The sequence below is a fragment of the Pristis pectinata genome, chromosome 9, assembly GCF_009764475.1.
Source record: "Pristis pectinata isolate sPriPec2 chromosome 9, sPriPec2.1.pri, whole genome shotgun sequence".
NCBI lineage: Eukaryota > Metazoa > Chordata > Chondrichthyes > Rhinopristiformes > Pristidae > Pristis > Pristis pectinata.
Window position 1 is genome coordinate 30,091,315 of NC_067413.1, and position 20,064 is coordinate 30,111,378.

Below are 20,064 nucleotides of genomic sequence, written 5' to 3' on the forward strand. Positions count from 1 at the left end.
CTCTCCAGTAACTGCCCTATCACTGATGTGAGACTCACCGGTCTATAGTTTCCAGGATTATTCCCATTTCCCTTCTTGAATAACAGAACAACATTAGCTACTCGCTAGTTCTCTGGGACCTCGCCTGTGGCTAAAGAGGACACAAAGATCTTGGTCAAGACCCCAGAAATCTCATTTCTTGCCTCTCTCAATAACCTGGGGTATATCCCATCAGTTTCTGGGGATTTATCCACCTTAATATTCTTTAGGAGACCCAGCACTACGTCCTTCTTTATCTTGAAATGCCCTGGCAAATTAGCACACTCCTGACTGGTCTCCCTATCCTCCACATCCTTCTTCTTGGTAAATACAGATACAAAGTATTTAGGGCCTCACCCACATCCTCTGCTTCTAATCACATGTTCCCTCCTTTCCTTGAGTGGTCCTACCCACTCCCCACCACCTCTGGCTAAAGAAATTCCTCCTCATCTCTATTCTAAAGGGACGTCCTTCTATTCAGAGGCTGTGCCCCCTGGCCCTGGACTCTTCCACGACTGGAAACATCCTCCCCGCATCCACTCTATCCAGGCCTTTCAATATTCAGTACATTTCAATGAGATCCCCCCCTCATTCTTCTAAACTCCAGCAAGTACAGGCCCAGAGCCATCAAATGCTCTTCATAAGTTAAGCCTTTCATTCCCAGGATCAATTCTTATAAACCTTCTCTGAACCTTCTCCAATGCCAACACATCCTTCCTTAGATATGGGGCCCAAAACTGTTTGCAATACTCCATATGTGGTCTGACCAACACCTTATAAAGCCCCAGCATTACATCCTTACTTTTATATTCTAGTCCTGTCAAAATGAATGCTAACATTACATTTGCTTTCCTTACTACTGACTTAACCTGCAAGTTAACCTTTAGGGAATCCTGCACTAGGACTCCCAAGTCCCTTTGCACCTCCAATTTCGGAATTTGCTCCCCGTTTAGAAAATAGTCTACGTCTTTATTCCTTCTACCAAAGTGCATGAACATACACTTTACTACGCTGTATTCCATCTGCCACTTCTTTGCCCATTCTACCAACCTGTCCAAGCCCTCTGCACACTCCCTGCTTTCTCAACACCACCTGCTCCTCCACCTATCTTTGTATCATCTGCAAACTTGGCCACAAAGCCATCAATTCTGTCATCCAGATCATTAACATAACGTGAAAAGTAGCAGACCCAACACCGACCCCTGTGGAACGCTACTAGTCACCGGCAGCCAACCAGAAAAGGCCTAATTTATTCCCACTCTTTGCCTTCTGCCAGTTAGCCAATCTTCTATCCATGCTAGTACCTTTGCGGTAATACCATGGGCTCCTATCTTCTTTAGCAGCCTCTTGTGCAGCACCTTGTCAAAGGCCATCTGAAAATCCAAGTAAACAACATCCACTGGCTCTCCCCTGTCAACCCTGACAGTTACTTCCTCAAAGAATTCCGACAGATTTGTCAGGCAAGATTTCTCTTAAGGAAACCATGCTGACTTCAGCCTATTTTATCACGTGCTTCCAAGTATCCCAAAACCTCATCCTTAATAATGGACTCTAACATCTTACCACCATACTCCTTGCATTAAAATACACACACTTCAACCCATCCGTCCCATTGTGTCTATTACTTTGCTCCTGCCTGTTCTTAGTGGTCATGACATCTACCTTCCTCAATCCTCCACTTTCTGACCTGGTGCTCTGGTTCCCATCCCCCTGTCAAACTAGTTTAAACTCTCCTGAGTAGCACTAGCGAACCTCACGGCCAGGATATTGGCTCCCCTCCAGTTGAGGTGCAACCAGTCCCTCTCGTACAGGTCACCCCTGCCAAGAAGGGTTCCAATGATCCAAGAACCTGAAACCCTGCTCCCTGCACCAGTTCCTCAGCCACTTATTCATCTGTTCTATCTTCCTATTCCTACCATGACTAGCACGTAGCACCAGGAGTAATCCAGAGATTATTACCTATGAGGTCCTGCTCTTCAGCCTCTTTCCTAAGCTCACTGCACAGGATCTCTTCCCCCCTTTCTACCTATGTCATTGGTGCCAATGTGCACTACAACCTCTGGGCTGCTCACCCTCCCCCTTGAGGATATTCTGCAGCTGCTCTGAGACATTCTCGACCCTAGCACCCAGAGGCAACACACCCTCCTGGTGTCTCATTCACAGCCATAGAATCTCCTATCTGTCCCCATCACTATTGCTCTGCCTGCCCTTAGCCTTCCCTGTTGAGCCTCAGAGACGGATACAGTGCCACTGACCTGGCTGCTGCTGCTGTGCCCTGATAGGTCACACCCAGCAGTATCCAAAGGGGTATACTTGTTGCTGAGGGGAATGGCCACAGGGGAACCCTGCACTGAATGCTTACTCCCCTTACTTCTCCTGGCAGTCAGCTGTCTATCCAAAGTCTGTACCTTGGGTGTGACCACCTCAGTAAAAGTCTCATCTGTGAGGTTTTCAGTCTCCAAGATGGTCTCAAGTACATCCAACTCCAGCTCCAGTTCCTTGACACAGTCTGTCAGGAGCTGTACCTGGATGCACTTCTTGCAGATATAGTCATCAGGGAGACCGTGAGGTTCCCTGACTTCCCACATCATGCAGGAGGAGCATTCCACTGTCTTAACCACCGTCCTGCCTACACTGAAGGAAGGACTAAGGGTTTACAGACAACACAATAAAACCTTTCACTGAAGCCATTTTCAAAGAGCTGCTTGCACCCCTAACACCTGGGCCACTTACTCTGCCTCTCTTCACGCCAAAGCCTCCTGGGCTAAAGCCTCAGCTCTCCTCTCTAACACTCAGCACTCCAACAATGGCCGCTCTGCTTGACCCTAACTTCTTTTTATTAGCTGCTGTTAACTAGCTAATTAGCCCATCAATTATTAACTAACAATTTGCAAATGTGCCTCTTTTAGGATCCTGTTCAGTGAAACTCACCAGAAAGCCCCAAGACCTACCTCTTCTGAACTCTCGCGCCTCTCGCTCCACATCCAAAGTAAAGGTGATGAAGAGGGTGGGGGTTGTGTGGATCTCAACGGGAATCGAACCCCTCACTAAAACATTCAGCATCTGGTATTTTCTGTCAAAGTAGTTTGCTCCAGAAACCAGAGAATTCAACTTGGGAACAAATTCTCCTGTGAAAATGCAATGAGAACCATTAAGAAAACAGCACTGTAAACTTGTGCAAGCCTCATTTGTGCACAGTTCTGGTCTCCACATCACTGGGTTAGATTGCACTGGGAGCACTGTGCACAGTTCCAATCTCTCTGTCCCTGGGTTAGACCACACTGGGAGCATTGTGCACAGTTCCAATCTCTCTGTCCCTGGGTTAGACCACACTGGGAGCACTGTGCACAGTTTCAGTCCCCAAATCCCAGTCCCATTATCCCTGGGTTAGAGCACACTGGGACCACCATACACAGTTCCAGTCTTCACATCACTGGGATAGATCACACTGGGAGCACCATGCACAGTTCCAGTCCCCATATCCCTAGGTTAGACTACACTGGGAACACCATACATAGTTCTGGTCTCTACATCACTGGGTTAGACCACTCTGGGAGCACTGTGCGCAATTCCAGTCTCTGTATCCCTAGGTTAGACCACACAGGGAGCACTGCGCACGGTCCTGGTATCCTTATTAAAAAGTACATATAGTGGCATTGGACCAGTAAAATACATCATGGAGAACATTCCCAGAACTGAGAGGTCATACCTTCGGACAGGCTAAACAGGCTGGGGATAAATCTCATTGGTAAGTATTCTGGGGGGTGACCTGATTGAGATTCACCAAGAGGGGAGACCAGACCAAGGGCCATTGATGGGCACCAGGAAATCAATGGGGAACTCAGGAGAATCCGCTTCTCCAAGCGAGTAGGGGGTGGGGGGGCAGTGTTGGGGGGGGGGATGTGGGACTCCTGTTCTCCCAGAGAATGGGGGGTGGGGGGGAATGATTGAACGTTGATCAGATGAAGGGCAAGGAGAGGTTCTGCTGCTGGTTTACCTGGGTAGGTGGGGGACCTCAGGGTGTAGTCCCTGTGCGCGCTGTTCCACTCTGCGTTGATTGGAGGGATGAGGGTGCCATTGACGTACACATCCAGGCGCTGTGGCAATGAGTAATAGATCGACAAACGAACAGCCTTTATGGGAAAGGTAAAGGATTTTAGCTGTAGAGTTTGGCTCCGAGATCTCTGGTGATTTTCAAGCCAAGAACCAAGTCAAATGAAACATGCACCAACAGTAACTGACAGTTATATGGCCCCTTTAATACAGATAAGCACCCCCAGTTACTTGGCAGGTGAGGATGTTTTTGTTCAAATGAACAAAGCTGGTCGCTGAGTTAAGGTAAGGGTTAATGGAGGAGAAACGTGGGCAGGTTGAGGGAGTGAATCCCAAAGCCTGGAATCCAGCAGAGGGGGGAGGACACCAGGAATCACGTGGGTTCCAGTGTGGAGAAGATTCCAGAGGTAATGAGGCCATGGAGGGATCGGAAACTTGAGGCACTGCAGGACTGGGAGCCAGTGTAGGTCAGCGAGCATGCTGGTGAGGTGTGAACTGGATAGTGAACTCTTGTCAAACCACACAGTTGCCCCTCAACATCCAGTCTACCTGTGTGCTCCGCTTTCCTTCCATATTCCAAAGATGTACGGATTAGGAAGTTGTGGGCATGCTATGTTGGCGCCGGAAACGTGACGACACTTGCGGGCTGCCCCCAGAACACTCTACGCAAAAGATCCATTTCTCTGTGTGTTTCGATGTACATGTGACTAATAAAGATATTTTATTTTATCTTATCTGAGACATGGACAAAGCTGTAGAGTAGGTGAATCATAATCTCATTGCTGTTAACACGTAGAGGCAGAAACTTGGTTCCTCTCCCCAGAGTTCAGCACAGAAACAGACTAACATTGTGACTTCAGTCTTTTCACTGAGCTGCTGCATGCAGAGCAGAACAAGCCCCTGATGTTAATTAAGCTTTCTACAGACTCACAACAAGCTGCTTCAGAGTGAGAAGCAGCAAGAAGATTGCAGCTTCCTGATCAGTGTCAGAGATATCACCAGTCAAACTCTGTGGCAGTTGAACCCACTCACTCTGAGGCACTTCCCCCACACACTGCTCCTTGTAGACTGGATCAGCCTGGTCTCCCCCACCCTATTGTTCACACACACACCCCACCTGTGGCTGTGACCTTCAGTCCTTCACCAGATGCCTCAAGAAATACATAAACAAATTAAGAATTCACCACCTGTATCTGTGTTTGTGGGACCTGTGTATTGTGTTGGAGCTCGCATTTTGATGCGTTTATGAGGCCTGTGTATTGCTGCAGTTGTGGGGCTCGCGTTTGGTGCATTTGCTGCTCATTAGATCAGGGACCACTCACTGAGAAGTTGGACCTTCCCACATAGACCATCCCCAGTGTTGCTCCCTCATTCTGCTCACCAGCTGCCTGATCACATTCTTCTCCCTCCCTGGGGGAAATGGAACCCAGTCTTTGGGTAGGAATCCCACAGGAAAGGGTGTCACATCCCATTGAATTTTCCCTTCAATGGGAGTAACTTAATGGTCCAATTCACGGCAGTGGGTTCAGTTACAGTAATACCTCACCATGTCGCTGGTTTGTTTCTGAATCCCGTTGTCCTTCACCACCCAATCATCTGGCCACCTCCAACCCCCACCTCCCTCTGCCCACCCACCATACGCACCAACACACTCAATGGACACTGTTCCAGTGAAGTCAGACAGAATGAACCTATAATTGTGGAGTGCAGTGAGGAGAGAGGATCTATGAATGGCCGGGAATGATGCGGACACTTTCTTACTCTGCTGACTTCAGCGCTGGGCAGCAGCAGACGCAGACTCTGAGGACTGGTGCTGGTGAAGTACACGTCGCACGACTTGTTGGTGGCCACAATCCCATAGAAAAGCGAAATCCTCTTATGGCACGTATATCCAGAGCACCAGCCATGGTCCTGGGGACCTGCCGCAGCGAGACACAAGGCAAGATGTAGAGTCAGAAACAGGTGCTGAGCAAATCCCGGAGTGGACTTAACCACACTGACACATCACCAGCCTTTTGGTGAGAGCGGTTTGAGCTTCCAGTAACTAGTGTCTCCAGAATGAATCATTCACTTAAACTCAGCTTTTAGTTTACCTTGTCACATCAGGGACAGAGAATAATGTCTCCACATTTTGGGTCAGGGACCAGGTGTAATATAGAGCAGAGCTCCCTCACCTCCCTAACTAACCAGCTGCCATCAGAGTCGAGACGAGTTCCTGGCCTTTGATGACAGATACAGGGGGATTGTTTCTCTAACCAGGGAGTCTTAGGATAAAGTCAAGGGACGTGGGATTCAGTAGGAAGGGGGAGCAGAGACGCAGGATCACCACTGGAGCAGGTTCAAGAGTGAGGGCAGCTTTGTCTGCAATAAGACCATTCAGATTCTGCCTCCCAACTAATCTACCTGTGGACAACTAAGCTTGACGTAATCCAAATTAATTTAACGTGGGCAGGTAGTCAAAAGTCTTAACATGATCCAACTCAGGGAATTCTGGATGTATTCATCACTCAGAATGCAAAGGAAACAAGTGGTATCAGGATACAGGAGCAAGGTGACGGGGGAAAATAATAAAGTGCTCTTGAAAGAACTTTTGACTTGAGATGTTTACATGAGTACTGAAAGCTGGTCAGTGCAAACTGCAGGATGAAAGTTGTAACAGTTGTTAGCCTGTCTCTGGTGAGAAGACAAAGACAAGCTACGCCCAAACACAAGCCTCCCCTCTACCTTAGAACTCTCGCAGCTACTTTAAACCCCATCAGGGGGCGATGATGATTTAATAATGACAGGGCATGGGCTGTACACAGAGCGGGAATAACACCAAAGAAACCCCTGAGCTGCTGGAGAGTCATACAGCATGGAAACAGGCCCTTCGGCCCAACTGGTCCATGCCGACCAAGATGCCCATCTGAACTTGTCCAATTTGCCCATGTTTGGCCCATATCCCTCTAAACCTTTCTTATCCATGTACCTGTCCAAGTGTCTTTTAAATGGTGTTAATGTATCTGCCTCAATCACTTCATTTGGCAGCTCGTTCCATGTACAGACCACCCTCTGTGTGAAGAAGTTGCCCCTCAGGTTCCTGTTAAATCTTTCCCCTCTCACCTTAAACCTATGCTGTCTAGTTTTTGGCTCCCTTTCCCTGGGAAAAAGACTGTGTGCGTTCACCCTACGTCCCTCATGATTTTATATCCCTGTATAAGGTCAGCCCTTATAGAGCTGGATTACACACAGAAAATGCTGGAAACAGTTTGCAGTTCAGGTGGTGTGTGTGCAGGGAGAAGCAGTGAACACTTCAGGTGCTGGAATCTCTGGAGGATATGGCAGAGGCAAGGAACAAGAGGACGAGCCTGTGACTGGGCTGGAGAGTCAGGACTGAATTCTTGGTCCTCCACTATTGACGGCGGAAGGCAGACGCACCATTGATGAGGTCCAGGTAGCCATCACAGAGCAGAGCCACCGGGGAAAGTCTCCTATGTTCGGTATCAGAGTCTAGGCTCTCAATAACCAGCAGCTCATAGTTCAGCCCAAAGCACTTGTAGCTTTGCCAGTCAGGCACATAGGTACATGTGGAATCTCGGATAATTCCTGTGGGAACAAAGTCAGAGGTGATATCGTAGCATCACAGGCAGTCGCTCAAAGGGACAGAATCAGACAGTCTTGACACTTCCATATTTGAAGATGTAACATGCTATCTTTACACAGGGATTATAATCTATTACAGCATAGATAGAGGCCATTCACCCCATCCAAATGGCCTCCTCCCATGCTCTCTCCCTACAGACCCTAAGTGCTGCAGGTCCCAGCACTTGCAAGTATCTCCCCGGTTTCCTGAATCCAGTTGACTGCTCTCCTGTCACCAGAAATAATTTCTCCTCTCTCAAAAACGCTTGAAACTTTAGCGCCACTCTCCCTCACCTCTGCGAGGAAGAACTTGCCAAGATTTAGCTGACATCTGCCCACAGATACTGTGCATTTGTCCTGGGTCCAGGGGAAGCGGTGACCCCACTGACGAGCGCTGGGGAAATGCCTCAACTCTGATCAATGTCACTGGCATGTCCAGTTGATAATCTGGAACTTGCTGCCATACAGCGAAACATCTGGATAGAAGTAGTTCCATCAGGCAGACACAGCATGGATTCAGGAAGGGCAGGTCCTGTTTGAAAAATGTACCGGAGCTCTTTGAGGATATAATGAGGGCAGTGGATCAAGGGGAACAAGTGGATGTTGTATACTTGGATTTCCAGAAGGCGTTCGATAAGGTGTCACATAGAAGACTTTCATAAGATAAGGATGCATGGAGTTGGGGTCAAGGTATTAGCATGGATAGGGGATTGGTTAACCAATTTCTCCTCTCTCGAAACCGCTTGAAACTTTAGCCCCACTCTCCCTGCACCTCTGCACAGAAGAACTTGAAGGCAGACAGTTGGGATAAATGGGTGTTTCTTTGGTTGGCAATCAGTGGTGAGCAGGGTGCTGCAGGAGTCGGTGCTGGGCCCGCAACTGTTCATGACGTACATTAAAGATTTGGAAGAGGGGACCGAGTAAGTTTGCCGATGACACTAAATTAAGTGGAAAAGCAAATTGTGCGGAGGGTCTGCAGAGAGATATAGATAGGTTAAGTGAGTGGGGGAGGGTCTGGCAGATGGAGTACAATGTTGGTAAATGTGAGATCATCCACTTTGGAAGGAAAAATAGAAGATCAGATTATTATTCAAATGGTGAAGGATTGTATCATGCTGTTGTGCAGAGGGACTTGGGAGTGCTTGTGTTGGTTTGCAGGTGCAACAGGTTATTAAGAAGGCAAATGGAATGTTGGCCTTCATAGCCAGAGGAATTGAATTTAAGAGCAGGGAGGTTATGCTGCAACTGTACAGGGTACAGGTGAGGCTGCATCTGGAGTACTGCGTGCAGTTCTGGTCTTACTTGAGGAAGGATATACTGGCTTTGGAGGCGATGCAGAGGAGGTTCACCAGGTCGATTCCGGAGATGATGGGTTAGCCTATGAGGAGAGATTGAATCGTCTGGGACTATACTTGCTGGAATTCAGAAGAATGAGAGGGGATCTTAAAGAAACATATAACATTATGAAAGAGATAGATAAGATAGAAGCAGGAAGGTTGTTTCCACTGATAGGTGAGACTGGAACTAGGGCACATAGCCTCAAGATCCGGGGGAATAGATTTAGGATGGAGATGAGGAGGAACTGCTTTTCCCACAGAGTAGTGAATCTGCGGAATTCTCTGCCCAGAGAAGGTGTAGAGGCTACCGCTTTAAATATATTTAAGACTCAGTTAGATGGATCTTTGCATAGTAGGGGAATTAAGGGTTATGCAGAAAAGGCAGGTAGGTGGATCTGAGTCTACGGTCAGATCAGCCGTGATCTTATTGAATGGCGGAGCAGGCTCGACAGGCCAGATGGCCTACTCCTGCTCCTATTTCTTATGTTCTTAAAAGTTGTTTTTGTACCTGTCTCAACCACTTCCTCTGGCAGCTCATTCCACATTCGTACCACCCTCTGTGTTAAAAAGTTGTCCCTCAAGTTCCTACTAAATCTTAAAACCTATTAAAACTTTAAACCTATGCCCTCTAATTCTTGATTCCCCAACTCTGGGAAAAAGACTGAGTGCATTCACCCTATCTATGCCTCTCATGATTTTATACACATCTACAAGAACATCCCTCAGTCTCCTATGCTCCAAGGAAAAAAGTCCAAACCTGTCCACCCCCTCCCTGTAACCCAGTGTCTCGAGTCCTGGCAACATCCATTTCAATCCTTTCTGCACTCTTTGCACTCTTTCCAGTTTAATAACATCTTTCCTGTAGCAGGGTGATCAAAACTGAACACAGTACTCCAAGTGCGGCCTCACCAGCGTCCTGGACAACTGCGCCACAACTTCCCAACCCGACCTCCTACTCGCCTCTCCTCTACACCACCCCCCCACCCCAGAGGCAGCCTGACGTGCGTGGTTCTGACCTTTGTATGGTGCCACCTGGGATACAGGAATGCGGCTCCCATTCAAAGACGTCAGCAGAACCTTTGGGATTCGGTAATCGCCGAGCCCACGGCGTTTGTCACCATTCCATTCGTACTCCGACTGTGGGACGACAGCTCCCACTCTCCCCAGGAATGAGCCATCGAGGTCTTTCAGCAGGGTCTTCTTCTTGCCATCGCAGTCCATGTCCACACAGTCACTGGGATTCACCTTACTGTAACACAGACAGGGGTGATGGGCAGAGCTTCCCCAGCAAGGCCAGACCAGCAAAGGCACAGCAACAGCAGATCCCAGGAACACCAAGGGCTCCTAACGAAGGTTCTTCAATCTGAAACATTATCTCTGTTTCTCTCTCCACAGACACTGCCTGACCTGAGTACTTCCAGCATTTTCTGTTTTTTTAATTTCAGGTTTCCAGTGTCTGCAGTTTTCCTGGGAACCTGAGACCCAAACAGGTGATGGGCCAGCGTGTGTGTAGGGAGGGAGGGGGAGGAGTCGAGCTTTGGGATGTCCAGTCCTGGATGAAATGACAGGTGGCATTAAACAGGAACAGAACCATGGGAACAGGGAGGGGTGTTAGATACGCTCATCCATTGTCAAGTGTGTGCACAAATTCCACAGACACAGCCGGACATACAGGCACATGGTTACGTATGTACATAACCCCACACATAGGAAGCTCCTTTGGTGCGCAAAGGGCAATGTCAACATTGCTGGCTCGTTGTTGAGGGTGGGTGCTTCAATGGCTGAGGTGGTAATATGGGAAGAGGGGCTTCCTGAGAGGAATCGTTGTCTCATGAGCCACAGAGGGAAGGACTAACTCAGAAAAAGCCATAGCTAAGCACAGGAAGAGGGGAAAAAGGGGGCTGGTAGCAAAACCCTGCAGATGCTTGAAATCTGGAAGAAAGACAAAGTGCAGGGAACACTCGGCAGGTCAGGCAGCATCTGTGGAGAGGAAACAAAGTCAACATTTCAGGTCAATGACCCTTCATCGGAATGAGTGACCATGGACTGAACTGGTTCCTTTCCCACCACGATCCCCAACAGTGACACCCCCTCTCGCCCCACCCACCAGTCAGTGGGTGGGCTCTGTGGGTTGGAAGCTCCCCAGTGACAGTCCCTGACTCACGTGATGTCAGGCCTGTGTATGAAGACCTTCCCTCGCTCCTCACTCTGGTCGATGGTGATTCCCTCCACCAGCACTGGGTGCTGCACATCCTCATTGTCAGGGTTACTGATAAACATGACGTTCAGCTGCTGGGAACACACGCCCCGGAATCCCACAAATGTCGTGTCTCCGGAGAAAGGAAAGGCAACAACATCACTGAAGTAACAAGTGACCAATTTACACAGCACCAAGATGTCACCTGGTCCTGAAATTTCCCGGGGTGCCTCCCAGATCATGACCCCTCCCACCCGAAACTTTCCCTCCCACCCCACCCCACCCCCAGCTCCTCCCCCAACCTTTCCCTCCCACCCCACCACCCCTAATCTCTCCCACCCCCCCATCCCAACCCCTTCCTCCCATCCCCAATCCCTCCCTCCCCACCTCCAACCCCTCCCCATATTTTCCCAACAATCACCCACTGGACACATTCCCTCTCCCCGTGCTCACAGAGGTTTACACTGGAATAACTGAAGGGTACTCCATAAACCAAGACCAGATTCTCAGTTCAGGGACATCTCATGGGGTCACATCGTACATCATGGAAACAGACCCTTTGGCCCATCGAGTCCACGCTGACCATGCTGCCACTTACCTACACTTCAAAGGCAATTTACGGTGCCCAATTAACCTACCAACCCGCACATTGTTGGCACGTGGGAGGAAACTGGAGCACCCGGAGAAACCCACACGGTCACAGGGAGAACATGCAAACTCCACGGACAGCACCCGAGGTTGGGATTGAACCCAGGTCTCTGGAGCTGTAAGGCAATGGCTCTACCCACTAGTTCACTGTGCCACCCTCCTCCATCACTGGTCACTGACACCTGCAGCCTTTGACACCGTCCCTTCACTTACTCTGCACCATCATCAGCCCACTAATGGCCGGGTAGCTCATCAGCACAGAATGCGGATGTCGAGGTGCTAAGTTGGTAGCCGAGGCGAACGTTGGCCAGCAGATCCCACTCCTTCCTGTGGCAGGGAGACAGGACACCGATTAATCCCTGGCCTCCCACACAAACCACACCTTCATCATCCTTTGAAAGGACTGTCCTTACCCCAAGGCTGTCTGGGACTCCAACTGTTCCCTGTAATAGTCGAAGCAGAATTGTCTTGCAGAGTATCTGAGCAATTGAATCCAGGACTAACTCCAACCACCAAGGCGTTCTTTAGGAAAACATATACCAACATGGCAATTAGCTGGGATTATCCATATGTTATGAAACCACTGGATCGTCATTCTGCACTGGATATTTTCCCCAATTCTTGAAGAAATATCAAGATCCATCCAATCCCATCCTACCAGCATGGTCAAAGGGTGTTTATCGATCAGTGCCCCCAACAGACCCAGCCTTGGAGGGGGGAAAACACTGGCTGGGAGAACTTTGGGAACCAGAGGTCCATGGCTCAGGTTTTCAAACAGTGCATCCCAAGTTATTGCACTTGAGAGAACTAACATTACCTCTCCCACCATCTTCCTGGGGAGCTAGTTCCGAACTTTCACTGAAATGTTTTATATGAAACCAGGCACAGGGAGCTTTCATAAGCTCTTAACAAGAACCAGCCTCCTCAATCAGCACTCAGTATGTTGAGTGAGAATGAGCAAGGCTTCACTTTGGCAATCTCTTTCACATGGCTGTAGACAGATTAGTGCAGCAGACTGAGATCACTTACAGTAACGCGAACGGTTTTATTGGATATCCGATGTGAGAGCGCTGGAGGTCCGTAAATCATTGGAAAAATACCCAGTGCGTTGTCCACCAGAGTCACGTTGGAGACTTGCACAGAATCTTCTACCTGTAATAAGGACAGGTTAGTTTCCATGCTGAAAAAAAACTGATATGCACTCCCCAACTGGAGGAAGTTTCTCCCCCTGACCTGCTCTTGCAGCCATGGTATTAATATGGCTGGTCCATACGAGTTTCTGGTCAATGGTGACCTCCTGGATGTCAGTGATCGTCAATGCACTGAAGGTCAAGAGTATTAGACTCTCTGTGGTTGGAGCTAGACACTGCCTGGCACTTATGTGGCCTGAATGTTACTTGTCACTTATTGGCCCATGCCTCAATGCTGTCTAAATTTTGCAGTATGCAGGCATGGGCTGTTTCACTTGCTCAGCAGTTGTGAATGGAATTGAACATTGTGTGGTCATCAGGGAACAGCCACACATCTGACCTTATGATGGAAGAAAGGTCATTGATGAAGCAGTGGAGAGGATTGGGCCCAGAACATTGCCTGACCCCTGCCAAATGATCTCTATATTCCCAGAAATCAGCCTTATACTCAATAGCCAAGCATCTCCTGACATAGAGAATTTTAGTGCATTTACAACCCTCTGGTTAAAGAAATTCATTCTCATCTCAGTCCTAACTCACCAGCCCATCCTGAGACTGTGCCCCCTGGTTCTGTGCCCCTTGGTTCTAGACCCTCTGGCTGGGAGAGATGGCAGCTCTCCTGTCCATTCCTCCAACAACCTCGTGTTTCAATGCAATAACTTCTCATTCTTCCAAACCCCCAATCTTTCCAAATCTTTCATAACAGGACAAACCCTCATTCCAGGAATCAGTCCGGGGTGCCTGTGTTAAACTAATTCCAAGGAGAGTTGGTTTAGGGGCAGAACGAGCCACAGGACTCTAGCTGAGGTCCCACCAAGGCCCTGTACAATCTCGGCCAGGCCTCTCACTGACAGTCCCACCCTGACACCTACACAACTGTCATTAATTAGTTCATCCTCTGTTGCCTGTGCTAACCACACAATGTGGTAACAGCAGCACCTACTGAGACTATGAAATTTAGTTCTGTTGTTATCGAAGGTTCTTGCATTTAGCACACGGGACCAAGGGCAGGGTCCATCTGTCTCTGTCAGGACCCTGTTGTCCAGCAGCATGGTCCACACAGGCTGCTGTTACCTCAGGCTTACAACAAGCACTAGTACACTTCCAATGTTACATATGAGTTGCAACCAAGTGTAAATGGCCAGACATTACCTAGGCTGTCACTTGAGTGACCCAAGGCAGTGACTTCCTGGTCAGTCTCAGGCACCAGTGACTGGATCGAGGACTGGGGAACAAATGTTCTCTGAGTGAGAGGCTCCCAGGGGCCTAAAAGTAAAAGCTGGCTTCTTACCTGAAAGTAAATGCCATAGTCCTGGCATTTCCAGACTGTGAACCCTTGGATAAGGGAGCAGTTTGGGAATCCGTCTCCATTCATGTAAACACCAATCCGTCCTCCACGGACCTCGTTATCAGTCCATGGCTCAGCGGGGTTTGGTTGTCCTGTGGACATCAGCCAGTGGTTACATCATGCAAGCCCTGCACGCGCTCCCTGGCCTACAGAAGGGTCCCTGGCCCGCACCTGCCCCGTTTAGCAGAGACTTGTTTAAAAACTCTCACCCTTGTCTTCAACCCACAAGTTTTCTCCAGGCCTGAAACTGCTCCTCTTGCACCCACCACAGTGTACCCCCCATTCTCCCAATCTCCCAAGCCCATATGGAGGTCATTCTCCCTCTTGAGCCTGTCCCAGGCTCAGGGTAGATGTGGATTGATATACCCCAACTCCACCAGCTCTCTTCCTTCCTTGCCCCTTGTGGGCCCATCTGGTGAAAGTCCATGCCTTCAGGTAGTGGCTGGTTCCCATTGCTCTGTATCAAACACTGATCATACCCTGAAATGGACGGGCTGTAAATCTATTCCTCCTTTGCTCCCGATCCTCCCAACCAAGGAACAATGTCTCTCTATTCACTCCCTGAGTGAGTTTCACACGAGGAACCACGAGCCCATCCACTGAAAACTCACATGGTTTCTGCAGCCCCTCACCATAATTCAGCCCTTGAAGCCAAGCAGAGATTTTGGGAATTTTTAGTGCACCCCAGCGTTTGAAGGCACAGACTCTGGGTCCCTTGCCCAAGTCCTGTATGCCTGCTTCCGGAGGACCTCAGTGACACCGGTAACTTGTGCACACCTGAGGCAGTAATGTTGGGACTCACCAGGACAAGGCTCTCCGTTAATGTGGTAACCAATCTGCTCAAAGCCTACAACGATGTTCTCCTGTAGCACAACCTCAGAACCCTTATTCACCTGGAAAATAAGAAGCATTGACATGTAGATGTAAGGAATAAGGTGGAGAGCAGAATGCAAGGAACCCAACGTATTGTACCTTCCAAACCCAAGGCTTGTCACTAACTGTAGCTGTCAAACACCATCCACCAACTTACACCACTCCTCAGTCCACCAATCACCTCAGACGCCTGTCTCACCATTCCCCTTCTCCTCTTTATACCGACCATCTCCCCTCTCAGTCCTGATGTAGGATTTTGACCCAAAACTTTTGACAATTGCTTCCCCCCACAACAGATGCTGCCCCTCCACAGATGTGATCTGTGAGTGCTACCATTCTCTTGCCATCAGTGTCCCTGGGTGGGAATGTGTCTGGTGTTGGGGGTCCATGGATTGGGGCAGTGTTTGGGGTGGGGGTGGGGGGGGGGGATCTGGTGTTGAGAATCCCTGTGTTGGATCAATGTCTGGTGTTGGGAATCCCCGCGTTGGATCAGCGTCTGGTGCTGGGGAGGATCCATGGGTTGGATCAGTGCCCGGTGCTGGGGGTCTCTGGGTTGGGGATGAGCCCGGTTTTGGGAAGGGTTCCTGTGTACGATGTGAAGCTACTGAACTCCTCTCCCCTCCCACGTACCTCGACAGCCGCTGTCCAGGAGTAGGGAATCACCGTCGACTTGCTGAGGACCACCAGGTTCCTCCTCACTCGGTTCCTGCTCCCCCACACTTTGATACCTGGAGAGGATGAGGGGATGCATGTGTTATGCAGGATTTCTCTGGAGGCAACACAAAAAACACACGTGGACATTCCCGGGAGAAATACTTCAGGGCAAACCTCAAATCTGTGACACAAGGTATTCACCACAAACTGTTCCCCAACCCTCACCCTTCCTCCCCTGATGTCCGCTCTGCCATTCATCTATCATGGCTGATCATCTACCTCATCCCCACTAATCCAAATCCCTTTATTCACCCAGGCTCTGTCAGTACCTGCCTTGAGTACATAGTGACTGATCTCCACAGCCTTCTGAGGCAGAGAATTCCACAGTCACCTCCCTCTGGCTGAAGAAATTTCTCCTCACCTTTGCCCTCTTATTTTGAGACCGTGACCCCTGGTCCTAGACTGCTCAGCCAGGTAACATCCTCCCAGGTAAGAATTTGTAAGTTTCAATGAAATCATCTCTCATTCTAAAGTGTGCAGGTCCAATCTCTCCTCATGGTTCCAATCCCTGGACTCGATCTGGTGAACCTTCACTTGTCAAGAGCAGCTACTTCCCTTCAACCTGCACAACCCTAATCACTGCCTCAGTATAGCAACACGATGATCAATTTGCACTACAATGGGCTTTGTCTTTTTTTTTGTTCTAATTGTGTTTTCTTGTAAAAAATTGTGTGCAATTTATATGTATTTCTTGTGAATGCTGCTTATATGATGCTATCAGCCTGTGATGCTGCTGCAAGTAAGTTTTTCATTACTCCTGTACACACATGTACTTGTGCAGATGACAACAAACTTGACTTTGACCCTGACTTTATTGTAACTATCTGTCCAAGGGCAGGGACAGCCCTGCACATGGTTTTAAAGATGCGGTCCCACCAGATGCCAGTATAATTGGAGCAGAATTTCTCTACGCCTGCACTCAAACCCTCTTGCCAACGCACCATTCTCCCCCATGACAGCAGGCATGTAAACCCTGTTGATTCAGACCTGATCGCTGGACCAGCTGTCATCCTTCTACCAGCTTCCACACTGCCACTCTACATTGCACCGCTCCCTCAGTACTGCCCCTCCCACAGTGCGGTACTCCCTCAGTACTGCCCCCCACAGTGTGGTGTTCCCTCAGTACTGCCCCTCCCACAGCATGATGCTCCCTCAGTATTGCTCCTCCAACAGTGTGACACTCCCTCAAAACTGCCTCACAAGCTCAGGATCAGTGCCCGCTCTGCGTTCAGAGACAAGGCCCCACATACCTTCTCCCAGGGTGTTGTAAATGATATTGTCGTCGATGTTAAGGCCATCCGTTCCAAAGACCCCGATGGCTGGAGCAAATCCATTGTGAATAGCACAGCCCTGAATGTACGAGTCATTCCCTTCAACCTGGGAGAGAAAATTCCAGCAAATCTCAGGAATGAGGGCCTAATGCTTCAGTCATGAAACCAAATGCATCAATTTCTACCCAGGATGGTGTTTTTTGTTTTACTCTGTCTCCCTCTACCCAGAGATCCCCACTGACCCACTGGACAATCTGGGCTTCACACCCATGGGATGGTCCAGTCCCTCAGCTAGCACTCCCCCAACAGCAGAACGAGCAGAGCTCAGAGCCTGGTGGACAGAGCGTCAGTCTCAGCCCGGATTGGTGGCTGCCATCCAGTGGCATCATTGTGTCTCTCCACCAAGGTATAGGAGCCCATAAACCTTCCCAACTTAGGTCAAAACAGTCCCCGTGCTGGAAATCAGAGATAAAACAAGGATATGCTGGGAATACACAGCGGGTCAGGAGAGAGATGAGCATTGATCAGAACTTTCCTCAGGCCTTGCACTGGCTGATCCCACCCCCGTTGTGAAGATGCTCGCCACCCACGGGAGGGCTGTTGATGTTCTGAACATACACACTGCCAGCCTCTGAACCCTTTCACCTGACAGTTGAAGGAAGAGCAGTAAAGACGTGAGCACAAGGGAAGACCCAGCCCGCCTGTAAATCCCAACATCTCTCCCCCCAACCTCCTCAAGGGAAGGAGGTGAAGTGTAAACACAACTGTGGGTAAAGTGTAACGTGTGATTGGCTGGGTCCAGGGGAACTTGGAGCAGGTATGCTGGACTGCACAAGGATGTACTGTGTCCAGATCTTCAACATTCACATCCAGAGGAACTCTTCACCGGGAAATGGAACGGGAAAATCTTATCCCCTTAAAGGAAAACCAGAAAGATGTCCAAAATCCTCCCACAAACCTGGCCGAGGTTGAGAAACGCCACAGAGTAGCGTGGATCAAAGTAATCCAGATAACCCATCTGACCACAGTGGTAGAATTCAACATCCTTTATCCTGGCATAACCTGGGCAACAAACAAAATGTACATCGATTATATCGTTGACGCTCATCACCCTCCCAACTCCCAGACTGATTCAAGTGAAAATTCAATGGGCTGTGATAAAGGAAGATGGAGATGATTCACTGGTTCATGGTCCAAAACAAAGCCAGGTCACCAGCCTGCACCACTCACCACCAGCACGTATCACACGTGTCAGCAGGGGCTGGAGATAGGTTGTTGGTTCTGTCCTCGGTCCATAGACATGAGAAAAATCAGGGCTGTCACTGAAGCGCCATACAGGGCTGCCCCTCTCACGGCACCTCCCACGCCTTCCCTCATAGTGAGGTCCTGCAGTATCATGGGGAAGGTGTGAACAAGAAGAAGGGATACCTTTGATTTCCTGGTCATTGTAGAAGAAGGAACTGATCAGCAGGCGGGCTCCGAACTTCTGCTCCTGCCATCCCAGGTGATCCTGGCCTAGGATCTTGATGTTTCTGCTCAAGAGGCCAATGTCTGCTGCCAGGCTGTAGCGCCGGTCCCTTCCCTTCACTTCCTGCGTCTCCACTGGAATAAGAGCAAACTCCATTCACGGATTCTGAGGCAACCGTAGGTACACCCCAGACACCGACCGTGGGTACACACCCCATATGCTGACTGTTGGTACACACATCTCCCCCCCCCCCCCCCCCCCGACGGACTGTGGGTACACACACCCCATACATCGACCATGGGTACACGTCCCCCACACACCGACCGTGGGTACACACCCATACCCCCAAACCGACCCACACGTCTACCACCCAGCCGTCCCTCGCTCTGCCCCGAGCAGTGTCCGGTGTGGAGGAAGGTGTCGTGTGACCAGCGCACTCACCCACATGTGTGAAGGAGAGTGGCTGATCCAGGAACAGAGACCTCCCATCATGTGAGATGGAGCGGATGATCCGAGACTCCGTCTGCTGGGAATCGTAGCTGGTGCTTGTCAGAAGGATCTCATCGCCCTCCTGGCAGAGAGAACAGCAGGGTGTTGCATCAGTGGAAGGATACTGCCCCATGTAAAACAGACATTGGGTGTACACATACATTGTGCCACGTAACAGAGACACCGAGTATGCATGTATATAGCCCCACGTTACACTGACACTGGGTGTGTGCTGATGGAGCGGAGGGGAGCTCAGGCTGCAGGGAGGAGGGAAAGAAACGGGAAATGGTATTGAATGTAGAGGTGTATCCTGGGCTAATTCAAGGCAAGGAAAACGCAACAAACGTCAGGGACCTTGAGTCACCCAGGAGTCAATACTGTGGTCATTAGGCCCCCAGGATGTCATAATTATTAGCCAAGGCAGAGAATAAGAGGACAGTGAGTCTGTGCCAGACCTGTGTACTACAGTAGCGAGGCCACACCTGGAGTACTGTGTACACAGCTGGTCACCAGTTACAGGACAGATGTGTGACTGCGCGGGAGAGGATGCAGAGGAAGTTCACCGGGATGTCGGCAGGATTAGAAAACTACAGTTATAGAGAAAGGCCGGATGAGATTTTGTGGAACAGGGGAGGCAGAGGGGAGATTTAAGGTATGTACTATTATAGGATCCTCAGAGAGAGAAGACAGGAAGCGCCACTTGCATCAGTAGATCAGACACTAGGGGCACGAAGTAGAGAGATCAGTGGGGATGGAGAAGGGCTTCTCCCCTTGTGTTGAAGTTTCTAACCCTGACCCCAACCCTGCTGCTGATCTTGTCCCCTCTACCCTCTGAGC

General features: G+C 49.6%; 1 protein-coding gene across 1 annotated transcript in view; it reads right to left on the reverse strand.

Moving 5' to 3' along the window:
* Window positions 1–20,064, reverse strand: part of LOC127574488 (fibrocystin-L-like) — a 140,967-nt gene that overhangs the window by 4,880 nt on the left and 116,023 nt on the right. The window contains 16 exon segments of the mRNA XM_052023512.1: window positions 3,011–3,146; window positions 4,016–4,151; window positions 5,833–5,990; window positions 7,489–7,656; window positions 10,046–10,278; window positions 11,194–11,359; window positions 12,088–12,266; window positions 12,347–12,396; window positions 12,904–13,026; window positions 14,356–14,504; window positions 15,215–15,305; window positions 15,916–16,013; window positions 17,250–17,369; window positions 18,225–18,332; window positions 18,699–18,872; window positions 19,180–19,309. Coding sequence (XP_051879472.1) covers window positions 3,011–3,146; window positions 4,016–4,151; window positions 5,833–5,990; window positions 7,489–7,656; window positions 10,046–10,278; window positions 11,194–11,359; window positions 12,088–12,266; window positions 12,347–12,396; window positions 12,904–13,026; window positions 14,356–14,504; window positions 15,215–15,305; window positions 15,916–16,013; window positions 17,250–17,369; window positions 18,225–18,332; window positions 18,699–18,872; window positions 19,180–19,309 — 2,219 coding nt within the window.